Source organism: Natator depressus, chromosome 2, assembly GCF_965152275.1.
Source record: "Natator depressus isolate rNatDep1 chromosome 2, rNatDep2.hap1, whole genome shotgun sequence".
Taxonomy (NCBI): Eukaryota; Metazoa; Chordata; order Testudines; family Cheloniidae; genus Natator; species Natator depressus.
Genome location: NC_134235.1, coordinates 40,707,457 through 40,732,224, shown reverse-complemented (window position 1 = coordinate 40,732,224; position 24,768 = coordinate 40,707,457). Strand labels below are relative to the sequence as shown.

The following is a 24,768-nucleotide window of genomic DNA, read 5'->3' as shown; positions in this document are numbered from 1 at the left end:
ATATATTCAGGGTTGTCCTATGGCCTGTGTTGGAGGTCAGACTACATGATCACAGCAATCCCTTCTGGATTTATAATCTATGAAGTCATAGAGCCTTGCTGAAAATTTACATACTGCACAGGGCTATTGAGAATTAATAAAGTAATGTTTGTATAGTGCTTTGAAAACCTGTACAGCAGTATATTTGAGTATTCTGCTGTTTTTACTGGTAACATCCACGTAGGTACGTATGTGTCCATAAAAATTTCTCAAGTCAGTGATGATAAAATGAATAGTACACATATCCAGAAATATTTGTTAAATTGTAGAGGTGAAGAATACCTGAAAATATAATGTGGACAGCTTAAAATAATACTTTGGCAGTAGAGCCCTTTTTTTCATTTTCAAAGCACTTTACAAACATTCACTCAATTAGTCTCTCACCCCTGCACAGAACAATTATTACCAAGAATAACATCCTTTGTAGAGTAAACTACATTTTGCATTTACAATTAAGGTTTTTCTAAAAAACATGTTTTTTTCTCTGTGAAAAATGTAATTTCTTACTATTGGTTATAAAGAGTGCATAAATGTGTGAAAGGAGTATATCAAACCCTTCAGGGACTAATTGGCATCGTATTCTTATTTTTAAAAAGGTCTCTGAACATCTGTAGATTTAGGACCATCTAAAGGGTTTTAATTTTCATTATTAAACTTTTTAAAAGTGTTTAACATCTAAGAGCATAATATTTAGCGTTCAGATAGAAGCTCAATTTAAATTCAAAGGAAAGTGTAACAATTCTAGCTTCTTGTGTATAAGAATAAAGAGTTTTACATATTCTACCTTCCAATGCTTTTATAACAAAAACCACAGAACTAAGAAACTTGCAAGCCTTTCAAATGCTTCCAGAAGTTCCTGAGTCAGCTTACTTGTATTTTAGAACAAATGGATATAAACTGGTCATTGGGAAGTTTAGACTTGAAATTAGACGAAGGTTTCTAACCATCAGAGGAGTGAAGTTTTGGAATAGCCTTCCAAGGGAAGCAGTGGGGGCAAAAGATCTATCTGGCTTTAAGATTAAACTCAATAAGTTTATGGAGGAGATGGTATGATGGGATAACATGATTTTGGTAATTAATTGATCTTTAAATATTCATGGTAAATAGGCCTAATGGCCTGTAATGGGATGTTAGATGGGGTAGGATCTGAGTTACCCAGGAAAGAATTTTCTGTAGTATCTGGCTGGTGAATCTTGCCCATATCGCCATATTTGGGGTCGGGAAGGAATTTTCCTCCAGGGCAGATTGGAAGAGGCCCTGGAGGTTTTTCGCCTTCCTCTGTAGCATGGGGCACGGGTCGCTTGCTGGAGGATTCTCTGCTCCTTGAAGTCTTTAAACTACGATTTGAGGACTTCAGTAGCTCAGACATAGGTGAGAGGTTTTTCGCAGGAGTGGGTGGGTGAGATTCTGTGGCCTGCGTTGTGCAGGAGGTCGGACTAGATGATCATAATGGTCCCTTCTGACCTTAGTATCTGTGAATCTATGAATCTTTTTTAAAGAGGTTGACAACTTGATGGAGATAAAACCAGTTGAGAACGTCTAAAGTAGGAATAATGAAGATAGTTGAAAGAAAAGGAGTACCTGTGGCACCTTAGAGACTAACAAATTTATTTGAGCATAAGCTTTCGTGAGCTACAGCTCACTTCATCGGATGCATGCAGTGGAAAATACAGTGCGGAGATGTTATATGTACAGAGAACATGAAACAATGGGTGTTACCATACACACTGTAATGAGAGTGATCAGGTAAGGTGAGCTATTACCAGCAGGAGAGAAAAAAAAACCTTTTGTAGTGATAATCAAGGTGGGCCATTTCCAGCAGTTGACGAGAACGTGTGAGGAACAGTGGGGGGAATAAACATGGGGAAATAGTTTTACTTTGTGTAATGACCCATCCACTCCCAGTCTTTATTCAAGCCTCATGCAATGGTGTCCAGTTTGCAAATTAATTCCAATTCAGCAGTCTCTCGCTGGAGTCTGTTTTTGACTTTTTTTGTTGAAGAATTGCCACTTTTAGGTCTGTAATCGAGTGACCAGAGAGACTGAAGTGTTCTCCGACTGGTTTTTGAATGTTATAATTCCTGACGTTTGATTTGTGTCCATTTATTCTTTTACGTAGAGACTGTCCGGTTTGGCCAATATACATGGCAGAGGGGCATTGCTGGCACGTGATGGCATATATCACATTGGTAGATGTGCAGGTGAACGAGCCTCTGATAGTGTGGCTAATGGCATATGGTTTAACAAAGATAAATATAGGTACCTAAAACAAATATCACACTTGTGCAAATATATGGACTCAGACATAGAGATGCTATATTGTGAAATATCTGGTCACCCTCTGAAGCCATGTTCTAAGTGTTATTTGACTGGCAGTGTCAAGGTTCCTTCCCCACTCTGAACTCTAGGGTACAGATATGGGGACCTGCATGAAAACCTCCTAAGCTTATTTTTACCAGCTTAGGTTAAAACTTCCCCAAGGTACAAACTATTTTACCTTTTGCCCTTGGACTTTATCGCTGCACCACCAAACGTCTAACTGGTATATTACTGGGAAAGAGTCCGTTTGGAAACATCTTTCCCCCCAAAATCCTCCCAACACTTACCCCCCCTTTCCTGGGGAAGGCTTGATAAAAATCCTCACCAATTTGCATAGGTGAACACAGACCCAAACCCTTGGATCTTAAGAACAATGAAAAAGCAATCAGATTCTTAAAAGAAGAATTTTAATAGAAGAAAAAGTAAAAGAATCACCTCTGTAAAATCAGGATGGTAAATACCTTACAGGGTAATTAGATTCAAAAGATAGAGAATCCCTCTAGGCAAAACCTTAAGTTACAAAAAGACACAAAAACAGGAATCTACATTCCATTCAGCACAGCTTATTTTCTCAGCCATTTAAAGGAATCAGAATCTAACGCATATCTAGCTAGATTACTTACTAAGTTCTAAGACTCCATTCCTGTTCTGTCCCCGGCAAAAGCATCCCCAGACAGAGAGAGCTGCTTTGTTTCTCCCTCCCCCCAGCTTTTGAAAGTATCTTGTCTCCTCATTGGTCATTTTGGTCAGGTGCCAGCGAGGTTATCCTAGCTTCTTAACCCTTTACAAGTGAAAGGGTTTTTCCTCTGGCCAGGAGGGATTTTAAAGGTGTTTACCCTTCCCTTTATATTTATGACAGGCAGCCTAGAGAATGCCAATATTCAACATCCTAATCAGAGGAGAAGTAATCTTTTGGTAATTTTATAATCATTCTTCAGACTACAATAAGAGATTACAGGAATGTGGGTACTGCATAGTGCATACCAGATACCTGGCTGGTATGCATTCCAGATTACTGAATTGTCAAATATTATTCAAGGGTAGAAGTTTGGGTTTTGTGGGCTGAGAAGCCTTGAACTAGTCACATAGGGCCTGATTTTCAGAGGTGCTGAGCACCCCCTACTCCCATTGACATCAGAAATTCCGGCCCCAAGTGACTGGCTAGGAAACCTATTTCTCAGTTTAACCTCACATCTCTGCAATGGGGAAATTAATTTTTATCTCATGGTGGCATTGGGATTTATTTAACATTTGTAAATTGCTTTGAGATCTTGATATTAAAAGTACTATATAAAGTGCATATTATTGATTTATAGAGCTGGTCAGTCTGAAACAATTTTATTCACAAGAGATTCAGAAGACTTTTTGTCCAGATGTATTGTGTGCTGACAATAGTAATGCACTTTGTCCTGTGTTGGGTTAGCAGTGGGGACCAATCCTGCTTCCAGTGGAGTCAGTGGCAAACATCCCATTGACTTAAATGGAAGCAGCATTGAGTTTTTATTTAGTGCAGAACACTATTATTTAAAGAAATGTTGCATTCCAGTGGGTGAAATGTCTTTTAAAACAGCAATAAAGTTTGTGTCCAGTTGCTTAAGTATCTTTTTGCATTTGTCTTCAATAATTCTGTCTCTAAGTTGAGTTTAGTACTCTGCCACTTGAGTTTGCTTCGATCAGATTTGTTTTTATCTTAGCCTGCTTGACAAATAACAAGAGCATTGCTGATAGCTGAATGATTTAAAATTGTGTTTTTCCCCCCCTCCAACAGGGCATCTGCGTAAAAGAAAAGGAGGAAAATGAAATTCCTATTCTTAATAGTTTTCATCTATCTCCTACCACAATGCACCGGGAAACCTTTAAGTAGGGCTGACTGCCACCAACACACATTCGAAGAAATTAAAAGAGAAATAGCTGGGTATTCCGATATTGCCAAGGCTATTATCAACCTTGCTGTTAATGGCAATGCCCAGAACAGATCCTATGAAAGACTGGCAAATTTTGTTGACACCATTGGACCTAGACTCAGCGGCTCCAAAAATCTAGAGATGGCCATCAAATACATGTTCCGTGTCCTGCAGGAGGATGGGCTGGAAAATGTCCACCTGGAGCCTGTAAAAGTGCCTCACTGGGAGAGGGGAGAAGAGTCTGCTATGATGTTGGCACCAAGGAACCACAGCATTGCTATATTAGGACTTGGAAGCAGTATTGCAACTCCTCCAGAAGGTAACACTTTACTACCTTTTGACTTTATTATCTGTTGCTTTTAAAAACCAAAATGTATAATGGTACGAAAAGAATCCCCCAAATCATGTCAGTAGACAAGCTAGTCCTCTCCTTCTGCCATAAAAATGCTGCGAGCCAGAGAGAACTATTTTGCTGGAACTTTCTGTGTGAGGTGTTACTTTAGGAACTTGTACTGTATTTAACTGGAGTTGATAAGCTCCTTAAATTTAGCCTGATTTTATTATTATTATTAATTTATTATTCTTTGAACACTAAAACTGTAGCCTGTTCTCAAAAGAAGCCATCTCTTTCTGTACCTGTCTGCTTGAGGTTTTGCCATGATTGCCAAGTAAAGGCAAAATGGTAGTCTGCCTCAGTGACTATTGTGCTTCTGGTAATTTAGAGAAGTTTAGACTTCCTCAAATCAGTTTACTAAACGTGGTGCCTCAAATGCTAATGCCTTGTGAACTCAGCTTTCTAATCCAGACAGAAGGGATGGGGCAGCATTGTCCAGGGAGTCCTACCATATGCAACTGTTGTGTGTTCCTAATATAGTCTTCTTTCCATAATACTTTATGCTATTTAGTATTATCCTCTGTGAAAATAATCTTAGTTATGAAAGCTGATCAGTACATTTTAATAAGGACTGATTTTATTTCTCAAACTGTAAACTCGTCTTGGCAGGAGAGAGGTGTGTGTATGCTCATGGCACGCCTAGCACATGATGAGAACTACTGAAATACACATTGTAAAAGCAATTTCATTTTTGCTTGGGAAATTTTATATTACAGCATGCAAGTAAGGGACCCAGGACAAATTGGAAATTTAAAATGTAAATGGAATCAGTGTCATGATTTGGTGTCAGGACAACTTGTAACTATACATTTGTCAATTTTGGAAGGGAAGGGGAGATGATGGTAGGGTTGTCAGGTGCCCAGTTTTTGACCAGAAAGTCTGGTTGAAAGGGGACCTGTACAATGTCCGGTCAGATGTACTGATCAGACATCAAAAGTCTGGTTACAGATGGGGGAGGGAGATGCAGAGTCATCAACCTGCGCCAGCCCCTGCTCAGCTGGGGCCACCTCCTACCTTCATCTCATGGGCAGTCAGTCAGCAGGCTCCACATCAGGCTGCAGGTCCTGTCCCAGCCCCCTGAGCAGAGGGAGCCCAGCTGGGAGTGGGGGTGGGGAGAGAGCAGTGAGAGATAGTGGGAGGGGGTAGAGGAGCAAGCGGGGGGCAGGGCCTGGGGGAAGAGGTGGAGCGGGGGGGAGGGTCTGGTTTTCAGAAATTAGAAAGTTGGCAACCCTACGATGGGGATAAACTTGTGTCTAAAACGAAAAACAATTAAGAAACATTAGTAAAATCAGCCAACTAGCCCATAATATTTATAAGGCTTAGTGTTTGTAAAACATATTTTTAGTGTAGATTCATTAGGTGTTTTAGTTCATTCAGTGTTTTAGGTTTTTTTCATCCATTCCACTTCCCATCCAAGCTACTTAGAAAGAAAACGAAAATGAAAACCATGTTCCCACTCTCAATCAAGAGTCACTGAGGAGCACCTCAGTAAGAAAACTAGTCTATGCACAATTTGCCTTCCTCAGTTATTTAGTTATTTACACTTGCCTTGTCTTACTTCTCTAGTTTTTTCAGGGAGACACTAAGTTTGCACCTTTTTAAATGGGCTCTACTTCTAATCAGGTCCTTCTCCTTCATTTGACTTCAAATGCTCTGACTGTTGAAATGTAATTGCTGTAGACAATAGTCTGGCTCCCAGCCAGGAGAACTGTTTTGTCGGGAGAGGTCGGCTTGGCAACAAAGTCACCATTTGTGCATGTATGAGGAAGCTGGCAAGGGTGTCACCTGACAAAGAGAGAGAGTCAGAAAGCCGGAGGACGTGGTCTTTCTGGGGTTATTGGCCATTTTCTTTCTAGCTGAAAAGTAGAGAGAAGCAACCCTGCATGTAGGGGCCTGCATTAGATGTGGGCATGAAGGGGCTGTCTGCTTTCCTGTGCTCAGTTGGCCTCAGGACTCCCAAGAGAAGAGGTCAGAGTAGTCAGGGGCAAAGGAAGCAGGCTGACCTAGGGAGAAAAAGACTCCACATTGTAGCCCTCTATCCATGCAGTGAAGCAGAAGTACTCTGGAAAGTCCAAGGGACACTGACTCCCTCCTCCACCCCCAAAGAATGGTGTGGGGAAGAAAATGAGCAGAGAGATGTATAGGGTTTATTTTTCAGTGTGATCTATATTCTCTTGTGCATTATTTGATTAAGTAAAGGAGCAAATGTGTTAGACTTGAGCAAAGGCTCTGAGTGTGAGTCATGTGCTTCATAACCACTGCATGCCTCCAAAGGAAAGTAAACTATGAACCAGAAGCTTCAAACTTTTGGGGTGGAGTTCTGGGAACTGGAGTGTTTAAGTACAGGGGAGTTGGAGGAGTCAGGATTTTGCCCAGAGGGTCTAGGTGGCTGGACTGCCGGTTCCAACTCTCAGGAGGGAGTTAAGGGGTTGTGTTTTATGCATTATAGGAATGTGCCTAGGGACCCTGGGATTGGGGCAGTGGCTGGGCTCTGTTCAGGCTTTGTAAGCTGAAAATGCCTAGGGACTCAGAGGCTTGGATTCCCCTCACAGCAGTCCAGGGGGTGGCTGAAAGGGGGCACCCAGCCAACTTTAGCTAATGTTATGTCACCCCAAGATCAGTCTGTCTGTTTGGGCTCTGACACTGGGGAAGATATGCAGAATTGCTAAGTATTAGTGAATGCCTGACCTGCACTGTCTCGGATAGTTGAAGTAACTGCACAATTTAGGAGGTGCCTTTAAGGGAAATCCCCACTGCACAGGTCTCCTAAGACAAGCCAACAAGGGGATTTAGAAACTGCTGCTTAGAGAGGTGCCCACCCTAACAAGCACCTTAGTTTCAAACTTGAGACTGAAAATATATTGTCAGGTCTGGTCTACACTACAGAGTCAGGTAGATATAAGGCAGCTTACGTTGACCTAACTATGCAAGTTCACTCCCGCCGAAGTAACTGCCTCGCTATGCTGACTTCATAACCTCCACGAGTGGCGTAGATATAGTTAGGTCAACTGTAATTGCCTTTCAGGAGCCATCCCACAATGCCCCATGCTGACAGTACTATCGATACAAGCGCTTCTGGTGAGGACGTGCACCACTGACACAAGGAGCAAAGTGGAAACATGCACAAGTGATGTAAAGACTGAGGCGGCTGTATGCCGATGTAAGTTAGGTCAACTTAATTTTGTAGTGTAGAAATGGTTTCAGACTGTTTTCTAAGATGGTATTTGTCATTTCTGACTCTTGGGCAATTCATTTCCCAGACCTACTCCCTCTCTCCCAGATAGTGCTGTTTCCTGTGTCCTAATTTCCAGAAAAGAAGGAAGGAAGGAGCTACAGTAAATCACTTGTGAAATATTCTAATTAGTCCCCTCAGAGATTCATCAGCATTATTGACTTTTCATTTTATCCAAGAAGTTGTGGGAGTAATTCATCCTTTGCTTGAAATACAGTAACTAAAAGTCCATGAAGAAACATCTGAGTCTTCTCGCATTGAATTGCTATTGGCTCATGGAAATGAGCATTTTAAAGATCCACAAATGTCATGCTTAGCGTCTCTTTGGAAGAGACATTGCTGTAAACCTACAGATTCAGCTATTAGAACTTCCCAATCAGTGTAATGTTGATTTTCTCCAAACTTTTACAGAATAGCTTGTCTGAAGACTCATTTTTTAGGAAATGCATACAACAATTCAGTTGATGTTGGAGCATTCCCAACGTTTTGCCCCACTGGGGAATGAGCACTTTCACTTAGGATCTGAGGCAGTTTGTCAAGAAAGCAGAGCCTTTTTGTCCAAGGAAGATGGTGCAAGGATCAGACCATTTTTGAACTCCAATCTCCATACTTTTTTACACTCTTTCTGTATGAGTAATATAGCTACACTTACTGCTAACCTACTTCAGTGTTGTACTACCTGAGCTAAGTATTATGTCAAGATGCCATGTTTCCAAATTCAGCCTCTTTAAATAAATAAATAAAATAAAAAGAGGTAGGGAGGGAAGGCTAGAATGCTTTAATAAAAAACAAATGTATTTTCACTTTGTGTACTCCAAGATTTTAAGGTGTTTTGCTCAAATGAAAGAATTCCCCTTTGAGCAAAAAGTAAAGATGGGAAAATTTCATCCCCAAAGGTAAATGTTTAGGCAATTATTAGGAGGTTAAAATGGAAATTGTTTTACAGTCTCAAATTGTCCTTTCATTTTTAAAATGTTTTATTGTTATTTTTATAAAGGTTTTTCTGCTCCAAAGCTGATTTTTATAAGGGACTTCTCAGTTAGTCAGTTTCATCCTTGTCAGAGTAAATAGGGAACAGTAAAATTGACTAGACATGAAATAGAAAATAAGCAGCCTGGAAACAATACAGAAACATATTATTTTGTAAGCTTCTTCAATTTCAGTAATAGTGGTGTACTTGTAACAAATAGTAGGTCCCAACTTTCAGAGAAAAATGTTGTTTTTCCCCCCAAATTGACACAGTTCCCTTTAATTCCTTTGAGGTGCTTTAATTCCTTTGAGAAATCTGTGATTCTGACATTGGTCTGCAGGGCTCAGTTTCAAGGAAAGGCTGGGCTCAATAATGGAGGTTCATCAGAGACCTAGTTTTCACTTTTCCTTTGATCTAGCCATAATGCCGAGATTCTTATGTCTGCATTAGTGAGGCCAAAAAATATCCCTATGAGTCTCCCAAAGAGGTCAGCAGGAGTTGAAAATACTCAGCACCTCATAGGGCTGGGTTCAGAGCTCGCATTTTAAATTGAATGTTACCAAGAGCTAACAAGCTAGAGGATTACCATATTTAGGAATTGTCCCAATCTTATTTCCAGTGCTTCAATATTGGCAAAACATACAGATTCTATATAGAGACTGTGTTGATTTCCAGTAGTACTGATTATACCCCAAAAACTTTGAAGGAAAATAGATATAATTGCTGCCTTGGGGATCCCATAATTGAGTAAAAATAGTAGTTTAGCAGATGTTCTACCATGAAGCTATCAAAGAACTCGTATTTGTGTATGTTAAAATGAATTTTATTTTTCCTGATAGGTATCTTACTCTGTCATCTCATTTTAGAGGGACACTGACTAGTAGAATAAGCCCCCAAATATAACCTAACTTAAAAAGTTCCTATAGCAAGGAATATTTTCTGATTTCTATTTATATTTTATTTCAAATAAACTGAAATATAAAGAGAGGAAGGTATAATATTTTAGCAGAAACTAGGGGTGTTGATTAATCGCAGTTAACTCACACGATTAACTCAAAAAATTAACTGCGATAAAAAATGAATTCTGATTAATCGCACTGTTAAACAATAAAATACCAATTGAAATTTATTAAATATTTTCGGATGTTTTTCTACATTTTCAAATATATTGATTTCTATTACAACACAGAATACAAAGTGTACAGTGCTCACTTTATATTATTATTTTTTATTACAAATATTTGCACTGTAAAAAGGATTAGCAGAAGAAATAGTATTTTTCAATTCATCTCATACAAGTACTATAGTGCAATCTCTTTGTCATGAAAGTGAAACTAACAAATGTAGATTTGTTTGTTTGTTACATAACTGCACTCAAAAACAAAATAATGTAAAACTTTAGAGCATACAAGTCTACTTCTTGTTTAGCCAATTGCTAAAACAAACAAGTTTGTTTTATGGGAGATACTGCTGACTGCTTCTTATTTACAATGTCACCTGAAAGTGAGAACAGGCATTTGAATGGCACTTTTGTAGCCGGTGTTGCAAGGTATTTACTTGCCAGATATGCTAAACATTCATATGCCCCTTCCTGCTTCGGCCGCCATTCCAGAGGACATACTTCCATGCTGATGATGGTCGTTAAAAAAAAAATGCATTAATTAAATTTGTGACTGAACTCCTTGGGGGAGAATTGTATGTCTGCTGTTCTTTTTTACCCGCATTCTGCCATTTATGTCATGTTATAGCAGTCTTGGTTGATGACCCAGCACATGTTCATTTTAAGAAAACTTTCAAAGTAGATTTGCAAAACGCAAAGAAGGTACCAATGTGAGATTTCTAAGGATAGATACAGCACTCAACCCAAGGTTTAAGAATCTAAAGTGCCCTTCAAAATCTGAGAGTGACGAGATGTGGAGAATGCTTTCAGATGTCTTAAAAGAGCAAGACTCCAATGCGGAAACTACAGAACCCAAACCACCAAAAATCAACCTTCTGCTGGTGGCATCTGAGTCAGATGATGAAAATGAACATGCGTTGATCCGCTCTGCTTTGGATCGTTATTGAGCAGAACCCATCATCAGCATGGATGCATGTATTCTGGAATGGTGGTTGAAGCATGAAGGGACATATGAATCTTTAGCGCATCTGGCACATAAATATCTTGCGATGCCAGCTACAACAGTGCCATGCAAATGCCTGTTCTCACTTTCAGGTGACATTGTAAACAAGATGTGGGCAGCATTATCTCCTGCAAATTGTAACCAAACTTGTTTGTCTGAGCGATTGGCTGAAGTAGGACTGAGTGGACTTGTAGGTTCTAAAGTTTTCCATTGTTTTATTTTGAATGCAGTTATTTTTTGTATATAATTCTACATTTGTAAGTGAAACTTCCATTATAAAGAGATTGCACTACAGTGCTTGTCTTAGGTGAATTGAAATATACTATTTCTTTAGTTTTTTACAGTGCAAATATTAGTAATAAAAATAAATATAAAGTGAGCACTGTACACTTTGTATTCTGTGTTGTAATTGAAATCAATATATTTAAAAATGTAGAAAACATCCAAAAATATTTAAATAAATGGTATTCTATTATTGTTTAACAGTGCGATTAATCGCAATTAATCTTTTTAATCGCTTGACAGCCCTAGCAGAAACCAATTGTGGCTGTTTAAAAACACTGTTAATAAGCAATTTCCACAGTATGCATCCGATGAAGTGAGCTGTAGCTCACGAAAGCTCATGCTCAAATAAATTGGTTAGTCTCTAAGGTGCCACAAGTATTCCTTTTCTTTTTGCGAATACAGACTAACACGGCTGTTACTCTGAAACAATTATTGGCTCTGATCCGGATCCTATTGAAGTCAGTGGCAGTTTTGCTACCTACTTTAGTGGGAATAGCCCTATTATTCTTAATATTGTGTTGACATCTGTAGTGATGCTATTAAGAGTGAGTACATTCGGCTATGCAAAAACAAATTGGCTGTTTAACATTAAGCTTCATAAGCAAATCAACAAAATTATTGGTTTTTCCAAACAAAGGAATCAAATGGGTGAACAACGTAAAATTTTGCAGAGAGATTACACTTGCAAGTACCCTTCGTAAACCTTATTGCACCTCACTGGGACAGTCCTAATTTGACCCCAGTAAGTTCACACGAGGGTATTAAATTAGCAGATTTGTGTTATTTAAAGATGTAAATGTTGGGGAGTTTTTTGGTCAAGCTTCAAGGGAAAGTCAAATATTGTACTGGTTTTCTACTGAATTTTTCTATGTAGCTTCCAAAATGTTGTTAAAATGTAATGTATTCAAAACCATCTGGAGGTTTAGCACTCAAATGAAAGAGTGATTAACAGTGAATTAAATATTGAATAGCGCACAGCACACAAAGTGGTGTCTTTAAATCTTTAAAATCAAATATCCAGATGTCACATTTATTTTTTCTGGCCAAGTGGACACTGAACTGTAAAGAAAAACCTGGAGTGGTACCAATAAACTCATGTTGATCTTGTAATACTGGTATTTCATGCACCACTTTATGCAGTGGTTAACAATAAAAAGTCGCATTTTTCCTACAATTATCAAAAATTCTAATTCTATTTTTTCTAGTTTTTTTCTAAATATAATGTTTGCAGGTCTCCTTTAGTGTATGATTACTGACATGATCCACAAGTAGATACCACAAATGATGTCAGAAAACATGCATCCAATGAAGTGAGCTGTAGCTCACGAAAGCTTATGCTTAAATAAATTGGTTAGTCTCTAAGGTGCCACTAGTATTCCTTTTCTTTCTCTGACATTAAAATTTACTTGGAAAGTTTTACATTTATGTCTAACAAACTGTAACCATATAGACACACATACTCTAGGTCGAGTAGTAGAAGCCTGCAGTTTGGGTGCTGACAATTTCTAGTTCAATCCCTACAGGTGTCCATAATATCTTTATATAGTCAGTCATACTCTGTTACTAAATCCCACCAAGATGAGACTTCAGGTTGTGTGAGCATCGGACATGCAGAGCAAGCTTGTTGAAGACAATGGCGTAGTGACCCAGTGTGAATAACACCCTGTTACTTACAGTTAACAACATTATTCCTTTGGCTTACTTGGTGCAGAGCCTTGTGTTTGGGGACAGGTTCAATACCCACTAAAAACTATGCTGGCCATAATTATGTAGCACAGTTCTCTGCATTTGCTTAAACCAAACTGCTACAATAAGATCTAGTATTTTTTGGAAGATGTAAACAGTAGTCTTTTTTTATAATGTATAGGGTTTTTTCTTTTTTCTTATTTAAAGACGTGTATAGTACATTTAGTCTGTGAGCTATGCATCATCATAGCTAAACAGCCTCACATCCTCTTGCATACCCTTTCTATGTAATTTTATTTTTATGAAGTAATTCTTCTTGCTGTTCCAGGTGGTAAGTGAAATCACATTTTCCAAAAGCATCTTTTGATTTTACAGAATCTCTGATAAAAGCCTTCTGCCTCACTGCATTTTCCTACTTTGGTCTGCACTTCCTTCCTCTCATCCCCCTTAAAATGTTTACTCCCTCCATCTCTTTGTAATATAGCTGTCCTCAGTACGTATTTCTTTGTGTTGGCCTAGCACAGCTGTTTCTGAGGATTAATTGTAAGTATAATTAATTATATTGCAATACATAGTAATAGTTTTCAGAAGGATAAAATCTAGGATGTGAAACTTTTTTTTTTTTTCTTCTTCCAGCAGTTTGACATCAGGTTTAACTTGCCTTATTTCTTTGGAAGACTGAAACCTGGGCCAGGTTTGCTGAAAGACTTGCTCAGTTCTGTGGGGCTCTTTGGCATAGCTGAGCTGATTTCCCTTTCAGCTGGAAAGCAACATAGTGAAAAAGTGTCAAATTTCAGCTCTTAATCACACACATCTCTGTCCTTTTATGTCTAAAATTTAAGATAGGAATAATGCTGAGAAAAGAAGGTGTCTGTGCAGCAGAGCTCAAAGCTCAGTAGAAGCAGGGTCCTTTCCCCCACCCAATTTAGGAAACTCCTGGGAGTAGGCCCTTTTGAGTGGCTCACCTTCTAAACTCCCTGTTGAAGGTGTGCAAAGGTGAGCCCAACCACCATGGACCTTTTGAGGACTATTGCAGAGCAGCTTTCCTCCTGCTTAGTTTAGGATATACTCAGAAGCAGAGCTTCTCTCCTGTTCCTTCTGTGCAGCAAACTACACAGGAAAGGAGCTCTTTTATTACTTTTTATATTTATATTACAACAGCATCCAAAGACACCAGTTGGGAGTAGGGCCCCATTGTGCTAGGCACCGTGCAAACATATAGGAAGACATTCCTGCATTGAAGGGTTTATAATCTAGGGTGGATCTTAAAATCTGAACAGATAAGACATGGGTTGAGGGACAGGAGTGCAACATACAGAGATATGTCTAACAGATTCCTGGCACATGTCATCCTAGTGGCAGGTTTTAGTTTTCCAGCTCTGCAGGAGGGAGATGGTAGATGGGATGTAACTAGGAGCACTGGAGTTGGGGAAAGAAGGAAGGGAAAGGGTACACTGATGGGGGTGGAATTGAAGGGAGGCTGGGAAGATGAGGGAGTGAAGAGAATTGGGCCGTGTGTGTGTGGGGCGTAGGGGCTGGGATGGGGCCAGAGAGAAATCTGAGAAAGACTCACAGAAAACAGGCAAGCAGCAGAGAAGGAAAAAAAAATTCTGAATCCAAATTTTGGCTAGGCCTCACAGCCTCCAGCCCTTACTTTGCTGCTGTTCATTGTTCCTGTCATTGTGCCTTGCATCTATCATTGTTCCTCTTCCTCCTGCTGGGAGAGTCTTTTAGCTTCTGATGGCTGTCTCTGACCAAGGTGAATGGGGGGCCTTACTCTTTCTCCCCTTAGCCCTCCACAGCTGGGGTGGTGGTGTGTGCATCAGGCTGGGTGGCCCTTGCTCTGGTCCTGGAGTGGGTGGGAGTTCTGAGTCCTGGAGCTAGATGTCATTGATTTTTGTACTGATGTTTGCAGGCAGTAGTTTACCTTTGTTTGTTATGTGGTGTAAGTAAAGCTGTGTAATGGACAGGGAAGTTTAATGCAGGCTTGGGTGATGGAATCTGCTGCTTTCTTAGGCCTAGAAGTTTGGCACCCATTCTGAGCAAAAATTGGCTGGTATGTCAATTTATTTATTTGGCAATGAGATTTTGTGTGTCTAGATCAGCAGAATAGCTGTTCCATGGTGTGATTTGTAAAAGAAATCATAATCCCATATTAGCAGAATAGAATAGATGAAGTTGTCGATTGTTTTCAGTTTTGAGCAGCTCACTTGCTTCTAGCTAAAATGTTATCATAACAATGAGGGTTACATTTGTTTTCTGTAAGTAGATCTCCAACAGCCTGACCCTGTTCAAGACAATGACAAAATTCTCATTGAAAAGGCTTTGGGTCCTAATTGAGTAACTAGGAAATTAATAGCCCCGGCAATTTTCTTGGCCAGTCCCAGCAATTTAAAAAAGACACACATTCCATTTCACTTCAATACTGCTAACCTCTTATTTGAATACATAATTAGATTGACTATAATGGACTGTTTTAAATCTGTATATATGTAAGAATAGGTATTTTTTTATTATTATAAATACTCTGAAGAGAGTAGAAGCGAACTAGAACAACAAATCTCTGACAGTTCTGATGCTTAGCACACTGTGAACTCAACCTTGTCTTGCCAGGGAGTTTCTCTTAGAATCAATGATCTGTTGGAAGTGAGAAAATGTCTGTCTCTACAGAAGTTGCCATCAGGCTGCCTGGTAGAGATTTGCGAATTCTTGAATTCCTGTAATTGGGAATAAACGTACCCTTCATTATTACTGTAATCTGAAACTCATTGATGATACAAACAGCTGTCCAGTTCAGGGTACTAGGTGTTGACCCCTACAGTGATTTAAGTGGGTAAAGGATTTAACCTTGGGGTAAGTAAAATTGTCTTTTGGGGTAATTCTACATATGTCGATCTGAACTGATCAGCTTCTAGTGTCACATCTGGCAGGCAGGTGCTGGAAGCTGAATCTCCAGATGGAATTTTCATGACAGGTGTCAGACATGTGGTGTTATGACAACTTTGCAGAAATCAGATTTACAGGTAGGATTTGTTTTTTATCCTTTCCTGGGCTGTGAATGAATAGTTCTAATCAGCCTTCCTGACTAAACAAGGATTTAAGGCTTTGTTAATGCACAGTCTACTATAGTTACCTGTGTGCTGTGGCAAACTTTTGTATTAGCCAGGCTTTTAGCATTAGTTATGAACCTACATTTGTGCAATGAAATCTTTTGTATAAAAGTTGGCCTGCAGTAGAAGATTGTTTCCAGTCTGTTTATTCCCACTGTTTTCCACTTTCCTCATCTTCCCCCACCCCCATATATAACATGGCCCTAATTATTATTTCACCTGACCCTCATGAGTTTGAGTGGATTTGGTTGGGTAGTGGCTCACCCCAAAGCTGTATGCCCTACGATTTATTTAATTTGCCTCACAGTGGAGTGCTTGGTGGAAATTTACTAAGGGTATGTCTGCACTGCAAGTGAAGGTGCGACTGTAGCATGGGTAGGCATAGCCATGCTAGCTTTAATCTAGCTAGAATAGGTAACAGTAGTAGTGAAGATGTGGTGATTTGGGCTTCTGCACTGGTTACTAGTGTTGCCCACAGGTGGGGGGTGCAAAAAGTGCAGTTTGTCGTGGGCTCTCTCAAACTGAGCAGCATTGTGACCTGGTACAAACTTGAGTGGTGCTGCAACCCCATGGGCCAGGTCGCAATGGCACTCATTCAAATTTGGCCCAAGTGTCTCTCCATCATGATGGTGAGGTGGCCAGGCCAAATCTGAGTGGTGCTGCAATCCCATGGGCCAGGTTGCAACGCCTGAATCAGGGAGCTGGGTCCACACCATAGGAGCTGCTGCGGGGGGGTGGGTGCAGGCAGGCTCACTTTCCAACCCCCTCGTGCCCCAGGGTCTCCCTTCAGTAGTAGATTTGTTTGTTTTTCTGGAGTGTGACTGTTTCAGATTTTGCCCTGGGTCCCCCAAAACCTCTGTGGCCCTGGGGGCTAGCAAGACAGGTATGTATGTAGGGTCCCCAGCAGGCTTATACTGGGGTGGCTCGCCCATGCTGAAGCCTGTGCTGCCACATCTTCACTATTGCTACCCGTCCCATTTAGATTAAATGTAGTGCGGGTATGTCTACCCATGTTACAGTCCCACCTTCACTTGTTGTATAGGCATGTGCTATGTAACGCCCACCAACAGTGTCTAACATGGGGGGCTTCAACCTCATCCAGAGAAAACATGTCTAATTTCTCAGCCCCACAGTACCATCTATTCCCTTTTCTTGGCCAGTCTCTGAAAATGCCACTCACTCTTCTTCACCCCCATGTGGTTTTTACTTTATCTGTCCTCTGTAGTATGAGCAGTCCAGCGCCCTCCTCATATAGCTTGTCTGAGCTTATCCACAGTGCAGCTTGTAGCTGACTTCTGTGACGGGCAATGGTAGGAATAAGAAATGGATTGAAGAATGTCTTTAAAAATTAACCAAGAAAATGGAGTGGTGAGACACTAAGATTTTAGGAATGGGGGACAGTTTATCACCAACGAATGCAAAGCTTCAGTAAGGCAGTACCCCATTTTTCTGGCAGCAATCTAGACTTGTTCCTCTTTGGTTTAGCCTCTTTGGGATGAACTACTTGGCCTTTGGTCTCATTGTTACCTTCACAGCTGAAACCCTATTGTCTCTGTTTAGAGAAATGCTCCTATTACTTCGTTAATAGATACAACTGATATGCTATAGAATGTGATCTAAATATGCTAATGAGACACTGAATTAGTTGGCAGCTACTCAGGAGGGAAGTTGGGTTGTACTGTGGAAAGTATTGTAATGGATACTTAATGTATATCATGCGGCCATTAAGTTAAACATGGAAAGGCAACCTTTGTTTTATTTTGTCGAAGACTAAATAAGGCTAGAGAATTAAGTTTGTCGTTCTGCATTCTCTTTCTTGGGAATAAAAAATTAAGACTCCACAATACAAAGCTCCTCGATACCTAGCTTCTTTGAGGATCATAAAGGTAATTCTGCATGAATTTACTTGGGGAGTTATAGGTTGCTAGAGATAGCAAGTACCTTGCCTTAAAACAAAAAACAAAAAAACCCACCACCACCCAGAGATGGTATTTTTGTTCATGAATGCAGTAAGGCAGTGCCAAGAACAGTTCCATTCCTTGCTTCCCTTGATGAGCAATCAGTAGTATATTGCATGTCATTCTAATGCTTGGTATGGCATCTAAGTGGAGCATTGGGGTGAGTTAGATGGTGTCATTTTCTCTCATCTGTTACAAAAGCTAATATGAAGTGCGGATTGCAGTACCAGCCTGCTGTGACCTTGATTTTTCCAGTGGAAAATGAAATTTTGCAGATACCTGGCTTTATTTCCAGTGGCACAGTTCCAGACTTCAGAATGATCCTGTCTTAAGGTATACAGTTAAACCTGTTGTTCATTAGAAGCTGCTGGAACCTATCAGTACACTTCACCTTCAAGCCAACTATAACTTCAGTAAAATTTGAAGGTAATACTTTGGTTTGGCCTGTTGTGGCCTTTTTGTAAAGCTGGAAGTTTGAACAGCTATCCAATTAAAATTTTCATGTTTCACACGAGGGTAGTTCTGCAGCTAAAACCCCTGGGTTTTTTTTCTATTTAATACTTGTTTGCTGCATTCTTACAACTGTGTATTTTAAGAAACAGACTTTTTAAATGTGAAACATTTTCTTTCATGTGTGGAAGGCAATTTATACTGATTTGATCTTAAAAAAACAAACCCCCAAAACCATAAATTGAGCATTTAACTTGGGTAAATTGATGCTGAGAGACAAAGCAAGAGAGAGATTGAGAGTCATATCAGTGCGCATCAGATAACAGCATTAAGTGTTCTTTAGCATATGCAATTAACTTAAACGCGTTTCCAAATAACATTTTAATAATGTTTTAGAGTAAGCTATTTAAGACTTGCAAGGATACCCAGCTTCTTTTTTAATTTTGCGGAACAAACCAAGCTGGCCAAGCATTTGTTATTGCTTTCAGTTTTTACTGACGTGTTTTGTGGCTTCTCGGTCAAATGTACAGCACTAAAATTCCAGGCATCCATACTGCTTCTATATTTAGCAGCAAAGTCTGGTTTTGGTTGTTAAACAGTTTCCACTTATCGCTGTAACCAATCCACAGGATTGGATCGTAAGCATTGTGGTCATTTTGTGAATGATTTCTCAAAAGCCATGAAATCCATTAGGCTTGGTAGAATTCAATTTTTAAAATAGTTTTGACGGATAGTATCTGTTTATTTTTAAGCATTTTTTTTTTTAGATTTTGATCTTTTTTTTCCTAATTTTCACAGTTACGGGAAATTATGGGAGGGCCGGACATTTATGTAATGGTACTAGATGTTGAAATTCAAATAATTAAACCTTTATAAAAACTGTTATGAACACAAATTGTCAACATAGCATGTCAAAACATACACAGTAAATATCCTTAAATCAAGAAATCATACCTGTTCTTACTATTTGTTCATTAGTCCATTTGTAACAAACCTAATCCAAAAGTCTAATAACTGGATTTGACTAAATTTTCAAGCAGCATTTTTCTTTCTTTGCCTAGCTGTACATATCAGTTCTTACTGATGGAAATATTTTGTCGTGGCTTTGTATGCATGCTGTGAAATCGACATTTACTGATAAAATCTAATCCTTTCAAGCCTAAGGGTAATCTCCAAATGAATGTTCTGAGATGTGGGAAACTTTCTGTGGTATGGGAGAACCTGCTTACTTTTAAATGCCTTTGTTTCCTCAGACAAGGCAATAGGATTATAGCAAATTCAAAATGTTTACAAAATATTTCATTTGAAAAATATGGTAAATTTTCCTCTGTGATGCAATTAACTTGTACTGTAAATTAAGCATGGGAAATGTTTTTGATTTTAAATATACTACAAAGGGTTTTACAGCAGTTTGTCTTCAAGAATGGTAAATATTCACATTAACCATTTATGAAAAGCTTGATTCATGAAATGCATCAGTTTCTAAGTGAATCATTCCGAAACTATATACTTTGATGGGTGTGATGTCAGCCTAAGTTGTTTAGCAACATATCAGAACAATTACAAGAGAAGATTAGTTTCAGAGTAGCAGCCCTGTTAGTCTGTATCCGCAAAAAGAAAAAGAGAAGATTAAATATTTGTTTTATAAATGCCATAGAAAGTCTTTCAAAATGTTTTTTTGCACTTTAAATAATTGCATTCATGCATTAAAGCCTATTTGGAAAAAGTCTTTTCTCACATCTCCTCTTGCCTTCAGTTTCAATTTTAACATCAGCTGATAGCATGATTTATATGAAGGACATGGTTATACATGTTGAATAACCTCTGAGGAAGTACTTTACATGCAATCTTTTCCAGTACAAGGTTTACATTTTGTACAGGATGTGTATTTTTGTATGTGCCAAAGTGGCTTGGGGATGGTGATAGGATAACACATCTAAAACTACTGTGGTGTTTTCCTCTAGGAATTACTGCTGAAGTCCTAGTGGTCACGTCTTTTGATGAATTGCACAAAAGATCTCAAGATGCCAAGGGGAAGATTGTTGTTTACAACCAGCCTTTCGTCAGTTATGAAGAAACTGTCAAATACAGATTACTGGGAGCAGTTGAAGCTGGTAAAGTTGGAGCGGTGGCATCCCTTATCAGATCCATTGCTTCCTTTTCTATTAATAGGTAGGAACTTATTACTTACTCTGTACGTGACAATTTGGGGAATCTGACAGGGTACCACTTACGAATTCTGATTGAGATTATTAACTCTGTACATGTCAGTGTCAGGGTGCATACTGTCTTTGGATTGTAAGGCTCGCCTTTGTCTTCTCAACTGTCTTTGTTTCTCCGTATTGAGCTAAAACCCACAGTGGATAACAGGAGAAATTCTTGCACATGACACAGGGCTAACAATAGAGGGTTGTTAAACTGTGATAGTCCGTTCAAATGGTGCATCCTTGGACAAAGAGATGGCTGCTGCCTAGGGCAAGCCAGTTTTTCAAGTCTGAGCTCTGGGGTGGGGGGCACAGAACAAGGGATCACCTGGTAGGGGACTTTGCTCACCTAATAAGCCTGATTGTTATGTTACTGCCAAAGGGAACAGAAGGTTATAAAAGAAAGGGTCTCTCACCTGCCATTTTAGAGGAAGCATGGGCATGGATTGCAGGGGTCAGAGTGGGGGGGGAGAGGCGCCATGATTCAGAGGAGAAGCCATGAACTACAGGAGTGGGTGATTCTGGACTCCTGAGAGGACTGTACCCTAGAATCATAGAATATCAGGGTTGGAAGGGCCCTCAGGAGGTCATCTAGTCCAACACCCTAAACCTAAAGAACTCTCCAGCATGGCGAGAAAGCTGAGACAGGGAAATGTGAACAGGTGTGTTTATTATTTTGTATAAGGTATATCTTGTACTACTTAAGTAAAGGATAATTTTCCTTAGAATCCTATGCAAAGTCTGTCTGTGCATCTGTCTGCTTAGGCTGTTGTGGATCCCAGAAGAGTTAAACTGTGAACCTGGAGCACCCACAGGGCAGCAGTTGAGAGATGGTGTGCTTAAGCCACTGTGGAGTCTGGGGAGCCAGCATTACTCAGAGGGTGTAGGCAGTTGAACCACAGGGCCTCAGCTCTTAGAAAGGGGTGCTAGACAGATAGGGTGACCATAGTTCCCAAATGCTGGGGCTGGCGTTGCTGCTCGCCCGAGCCCTGCCTGCCCACTGTGTGAGGCTGGGGTGGCATCGTTGCTTGCTTGAGCCCTGCCTCCCTCCTCCCCCTGCATGGGGCTGGCATCACCACTCGCCTCTATGCTCATTCTTCCCAAACCCCAATTTTTTTTGGCAAAAGTGGGCATTTGGCAACTTCAGGACGCCCGGGACAGGGCTTAAAAAAGGGACTGTCCCAGCCAAAATGGGATGTATGGCCATCCTAAAACAGAGGATCTGCTCTCTGACAGTGTGCTTGGAGACCCTGGTAAGAGACAGTGCTCGGACTCTCTTTTTCAGACTCAGGAGGCTTAAAGCACAGGGCCCAAACACAGCAGCCTGGTGAGCGTCAAGCCAGCAGAGGGAGGTCTACCAGTGGATGTGGGGGGCATGTGTGTGAGAGAGAGAGAGAGAGAGGGTGGGAGGGACACTGACTCACATTTCACCTTTTACTTTATATGGTTTTGCGGGCAGGCACTTTGTTGTAACGTGTGAAGTTGTCCAGTTTCACACGGGTGTTCGGTTTGGAAACTATTTGTTCCAAACTGCCTCCAGTGCTTTCAAAATGTTTTCATCATCACCACTCCAGATCTTGTGTGATCACTTTTAAGAGTTTTTCACATCCCTCGTGCTACCATAAATTTTCCCAAATCAACCAATATACAATACTTCTCTGGTGGCAATATAAGGCAAATTGTCAGGTGATTTTAAGAAATACAGAATTCTGTATGTTTAAGGAGAATAAAGGCATGTTGTTTTAATATTCACGGGCAGTCACATAACCCTAAAGTGACATCAGGAGGATGAAGTAAATGTTCACAACTAGTGTAATTATTTTGGTCTCCTATAAATAGGTCTTATAATCCTGAATCTGACTAACTTTAAAAAAAAAACCCAAAAACCCATGACTTAGTAAAGTTCTACCAACATATAGATTTTTTTCTTAAAGTGCTTAAGTGGATGTTTTGTACTTGTTTCTTTAGTTTCCTAATTGTTAATAGAATTTCAGATTTTACCTGGAGATTTTTTTCTAAAAATCACAGGCTCACACTTAAAATGCTCATCTGTGCTTAGAAAGACAAGTCCCGAGCTTCATTAACACCTTAATTGTGAGAATGGTGAGACAGATGTGAGATCTTGGCAACATGGAAGCTTCAAAGATTAATGTATTGAGATGTGCCTGATGCCTTGGGCACAAGGAAATTCATGGACTATTGTATCGATAAGTGTAATATATCTTTGTGTTCCTGGCTTTCTGAGTGGGTTTCCTGTGGAATCACTGTGGGGAGGAAGGGGGTAATTATTGCAAATTCCCAATGCCAGTTATGCAGATACCCTGCCCGTTGAAGCTTTGGTCCCTGGGGAAAGTGGCAGAGATTGGTTTTACCTCGGTCAGAAGGCCTGGGAGAAAAAGGTCTCAAAAACTGTGTGTAAAGGTCAGCCTGACCTGGCTCAGGGCAGACTCACTCTGGAACAAAGAACTGACAAATTTCTGTACAGAACTGCCAGGGTTTCATGCGCATGACGGATAATAGCTGGTAAGCTTAGCATGAGTCTAGACTGGGGTGGGCAAACACATTGGGGTTGCAAAACTGTATGGAAGGCCGGGTAGGGAAGGCTGTGCCTCCCCAAACAGCCTGGCCATGCCCCCATCTGCCCCCTCCCACTTCCTGCCCCCGACTGCCCCCCTCAGAATCCCCGACCCATCCAACCCCCCCCATTCTCAGTCCCCTGACCGCCCCCCTCAGAACCTCCACCCCATCCAACCGCCCCCTGTCCCCTGACTGCCCCCTAGACTCCCTGCCTCTTAGCCCCGCTCCCCGCCCCCTTACTATGCCACTCAGAGCAGCAGGACCTTGCAGCCCTGCCACCCAGCCGGAGCTAGCCACACTGTGGCACTGCCTGGCAGGAGTAGCAGGCCAGAGCGCTGGCGGTGTGGCGAGCTGAGGCTGTGGGGGAGGGGGGACAGCAGGGGATGGGCCAGGGGCTAGCCTCCCCGGGTGGTACTCAAGGGCCGGGCAGGACGGTCCCACGGGCTGGATGTGGCCCGCGGGCCGTCGTTTGCCCACCTCTGGTGTAGACTGTTCATTGTTTAAGATATGTTTTCTCTGTAATGGGTTTGTTCTGAATACATCTTCCACTCTGCTTTACGAAGGCTGGGTGGTCACTGGTAAACACTATATTATCACATGGCTACACCATGTGTGTCAGTTCTGGGGCAACAGCACCCTTAACTGCTCCATGGCCTCCTTGAGGGCACCCCTATTCAGGCCTCTAGACTTTCTCAGAGTGGAAACTTGTGTTCCTCTTCCTCCAGATTGGCGACTTAGGCTGCAGTTTCCTCCTGCAGCCCACTGTGATCCCCATAGAAAGCTGGTGTTTAGTTCAGCAATTGCGCTCCTGCTATCTCCTGACACTGAAAATTCAAGGTGTTGGGCATGTGCATAACCAGCATTGGAATTTGTAGTAATTACACTCCAGCAATGCCAGATTCCACAGTAGACCCACCCAGTGATCCAGAACACGAAGATACACACTCCCTTTATTGATTCAATAACCTATGAATATGCTATGTATCTAGTGTGTGGCACATCTCAATAGAGTAGTCTTAGAAGTTTCCATGCTTACAGCTGTCCCAAACAACATAAACTGATAAGCCAATAGCCTGTGGTATATTCGGAACCAACACCACCTTCAAATACACTCTGCTTCTACAAATCAAGAAAACTGAAATGTTTTAACCCGGCTATACTCCTCTTGTGAGGTTTGAAGTCAGTGGGACTTATGCTCCCAACCCACTTAAGTGCTTTTGAAAATCCCACTGTTAGGTGTCTAAATATGGATTTAGAAATTTAATTTCAGGCTTCTATTCTTTAAAATGTTCACCTGTGTGTATAAAAAAACCCACCCCTTATTTAAACTTTCAGTACATTAACAAACTTTTCATTGGTAATACTGAAGCAATTTTGTTTTTAAGTGAAAAAGATTTTAGGCTGCTAAGAGGCATTTACATGTGCTGTGTCCTTTACTGCTCCTTTGTGATGTATAAAGATGGCAGCATAAGGTTTGTGTATATATATGTTGAAGCAGTCACTGTAACTTAATAGTA

The 24,768-nt window shown here is 40.6% G+C and overlaps 1 protein-coding gene across 2 annotated transcripts in view; it reads left to right on the top strand.

Moving 5' to 3' along the window:
- The window catches only part of CPQ (carboxypeptidase Q), a 246,820-nt gene that overhangs the window by 35,229 nt on the left and 186,823 nt on the right, over positions 1-24,768 (top strand). For both annotated transcript variants that reach the window (XM_074944062.1, XM_074944063.1), the window contains exons 2-3: positions 4,127-4,581; positions 20,435-20,642. In XM_074944062.1, the coding sequence (XP_074800163.1) occupies positions 4,155-4,581; positions 20,435-20,642 (635 nt within the window). In that variant the 5' untranslated portion in view covers positions 4,127-4,154. The remainder of the gene's footprint in view (positions 1-4,126; positions 4,582-20,434; positions 20,643-24,768) is intronic.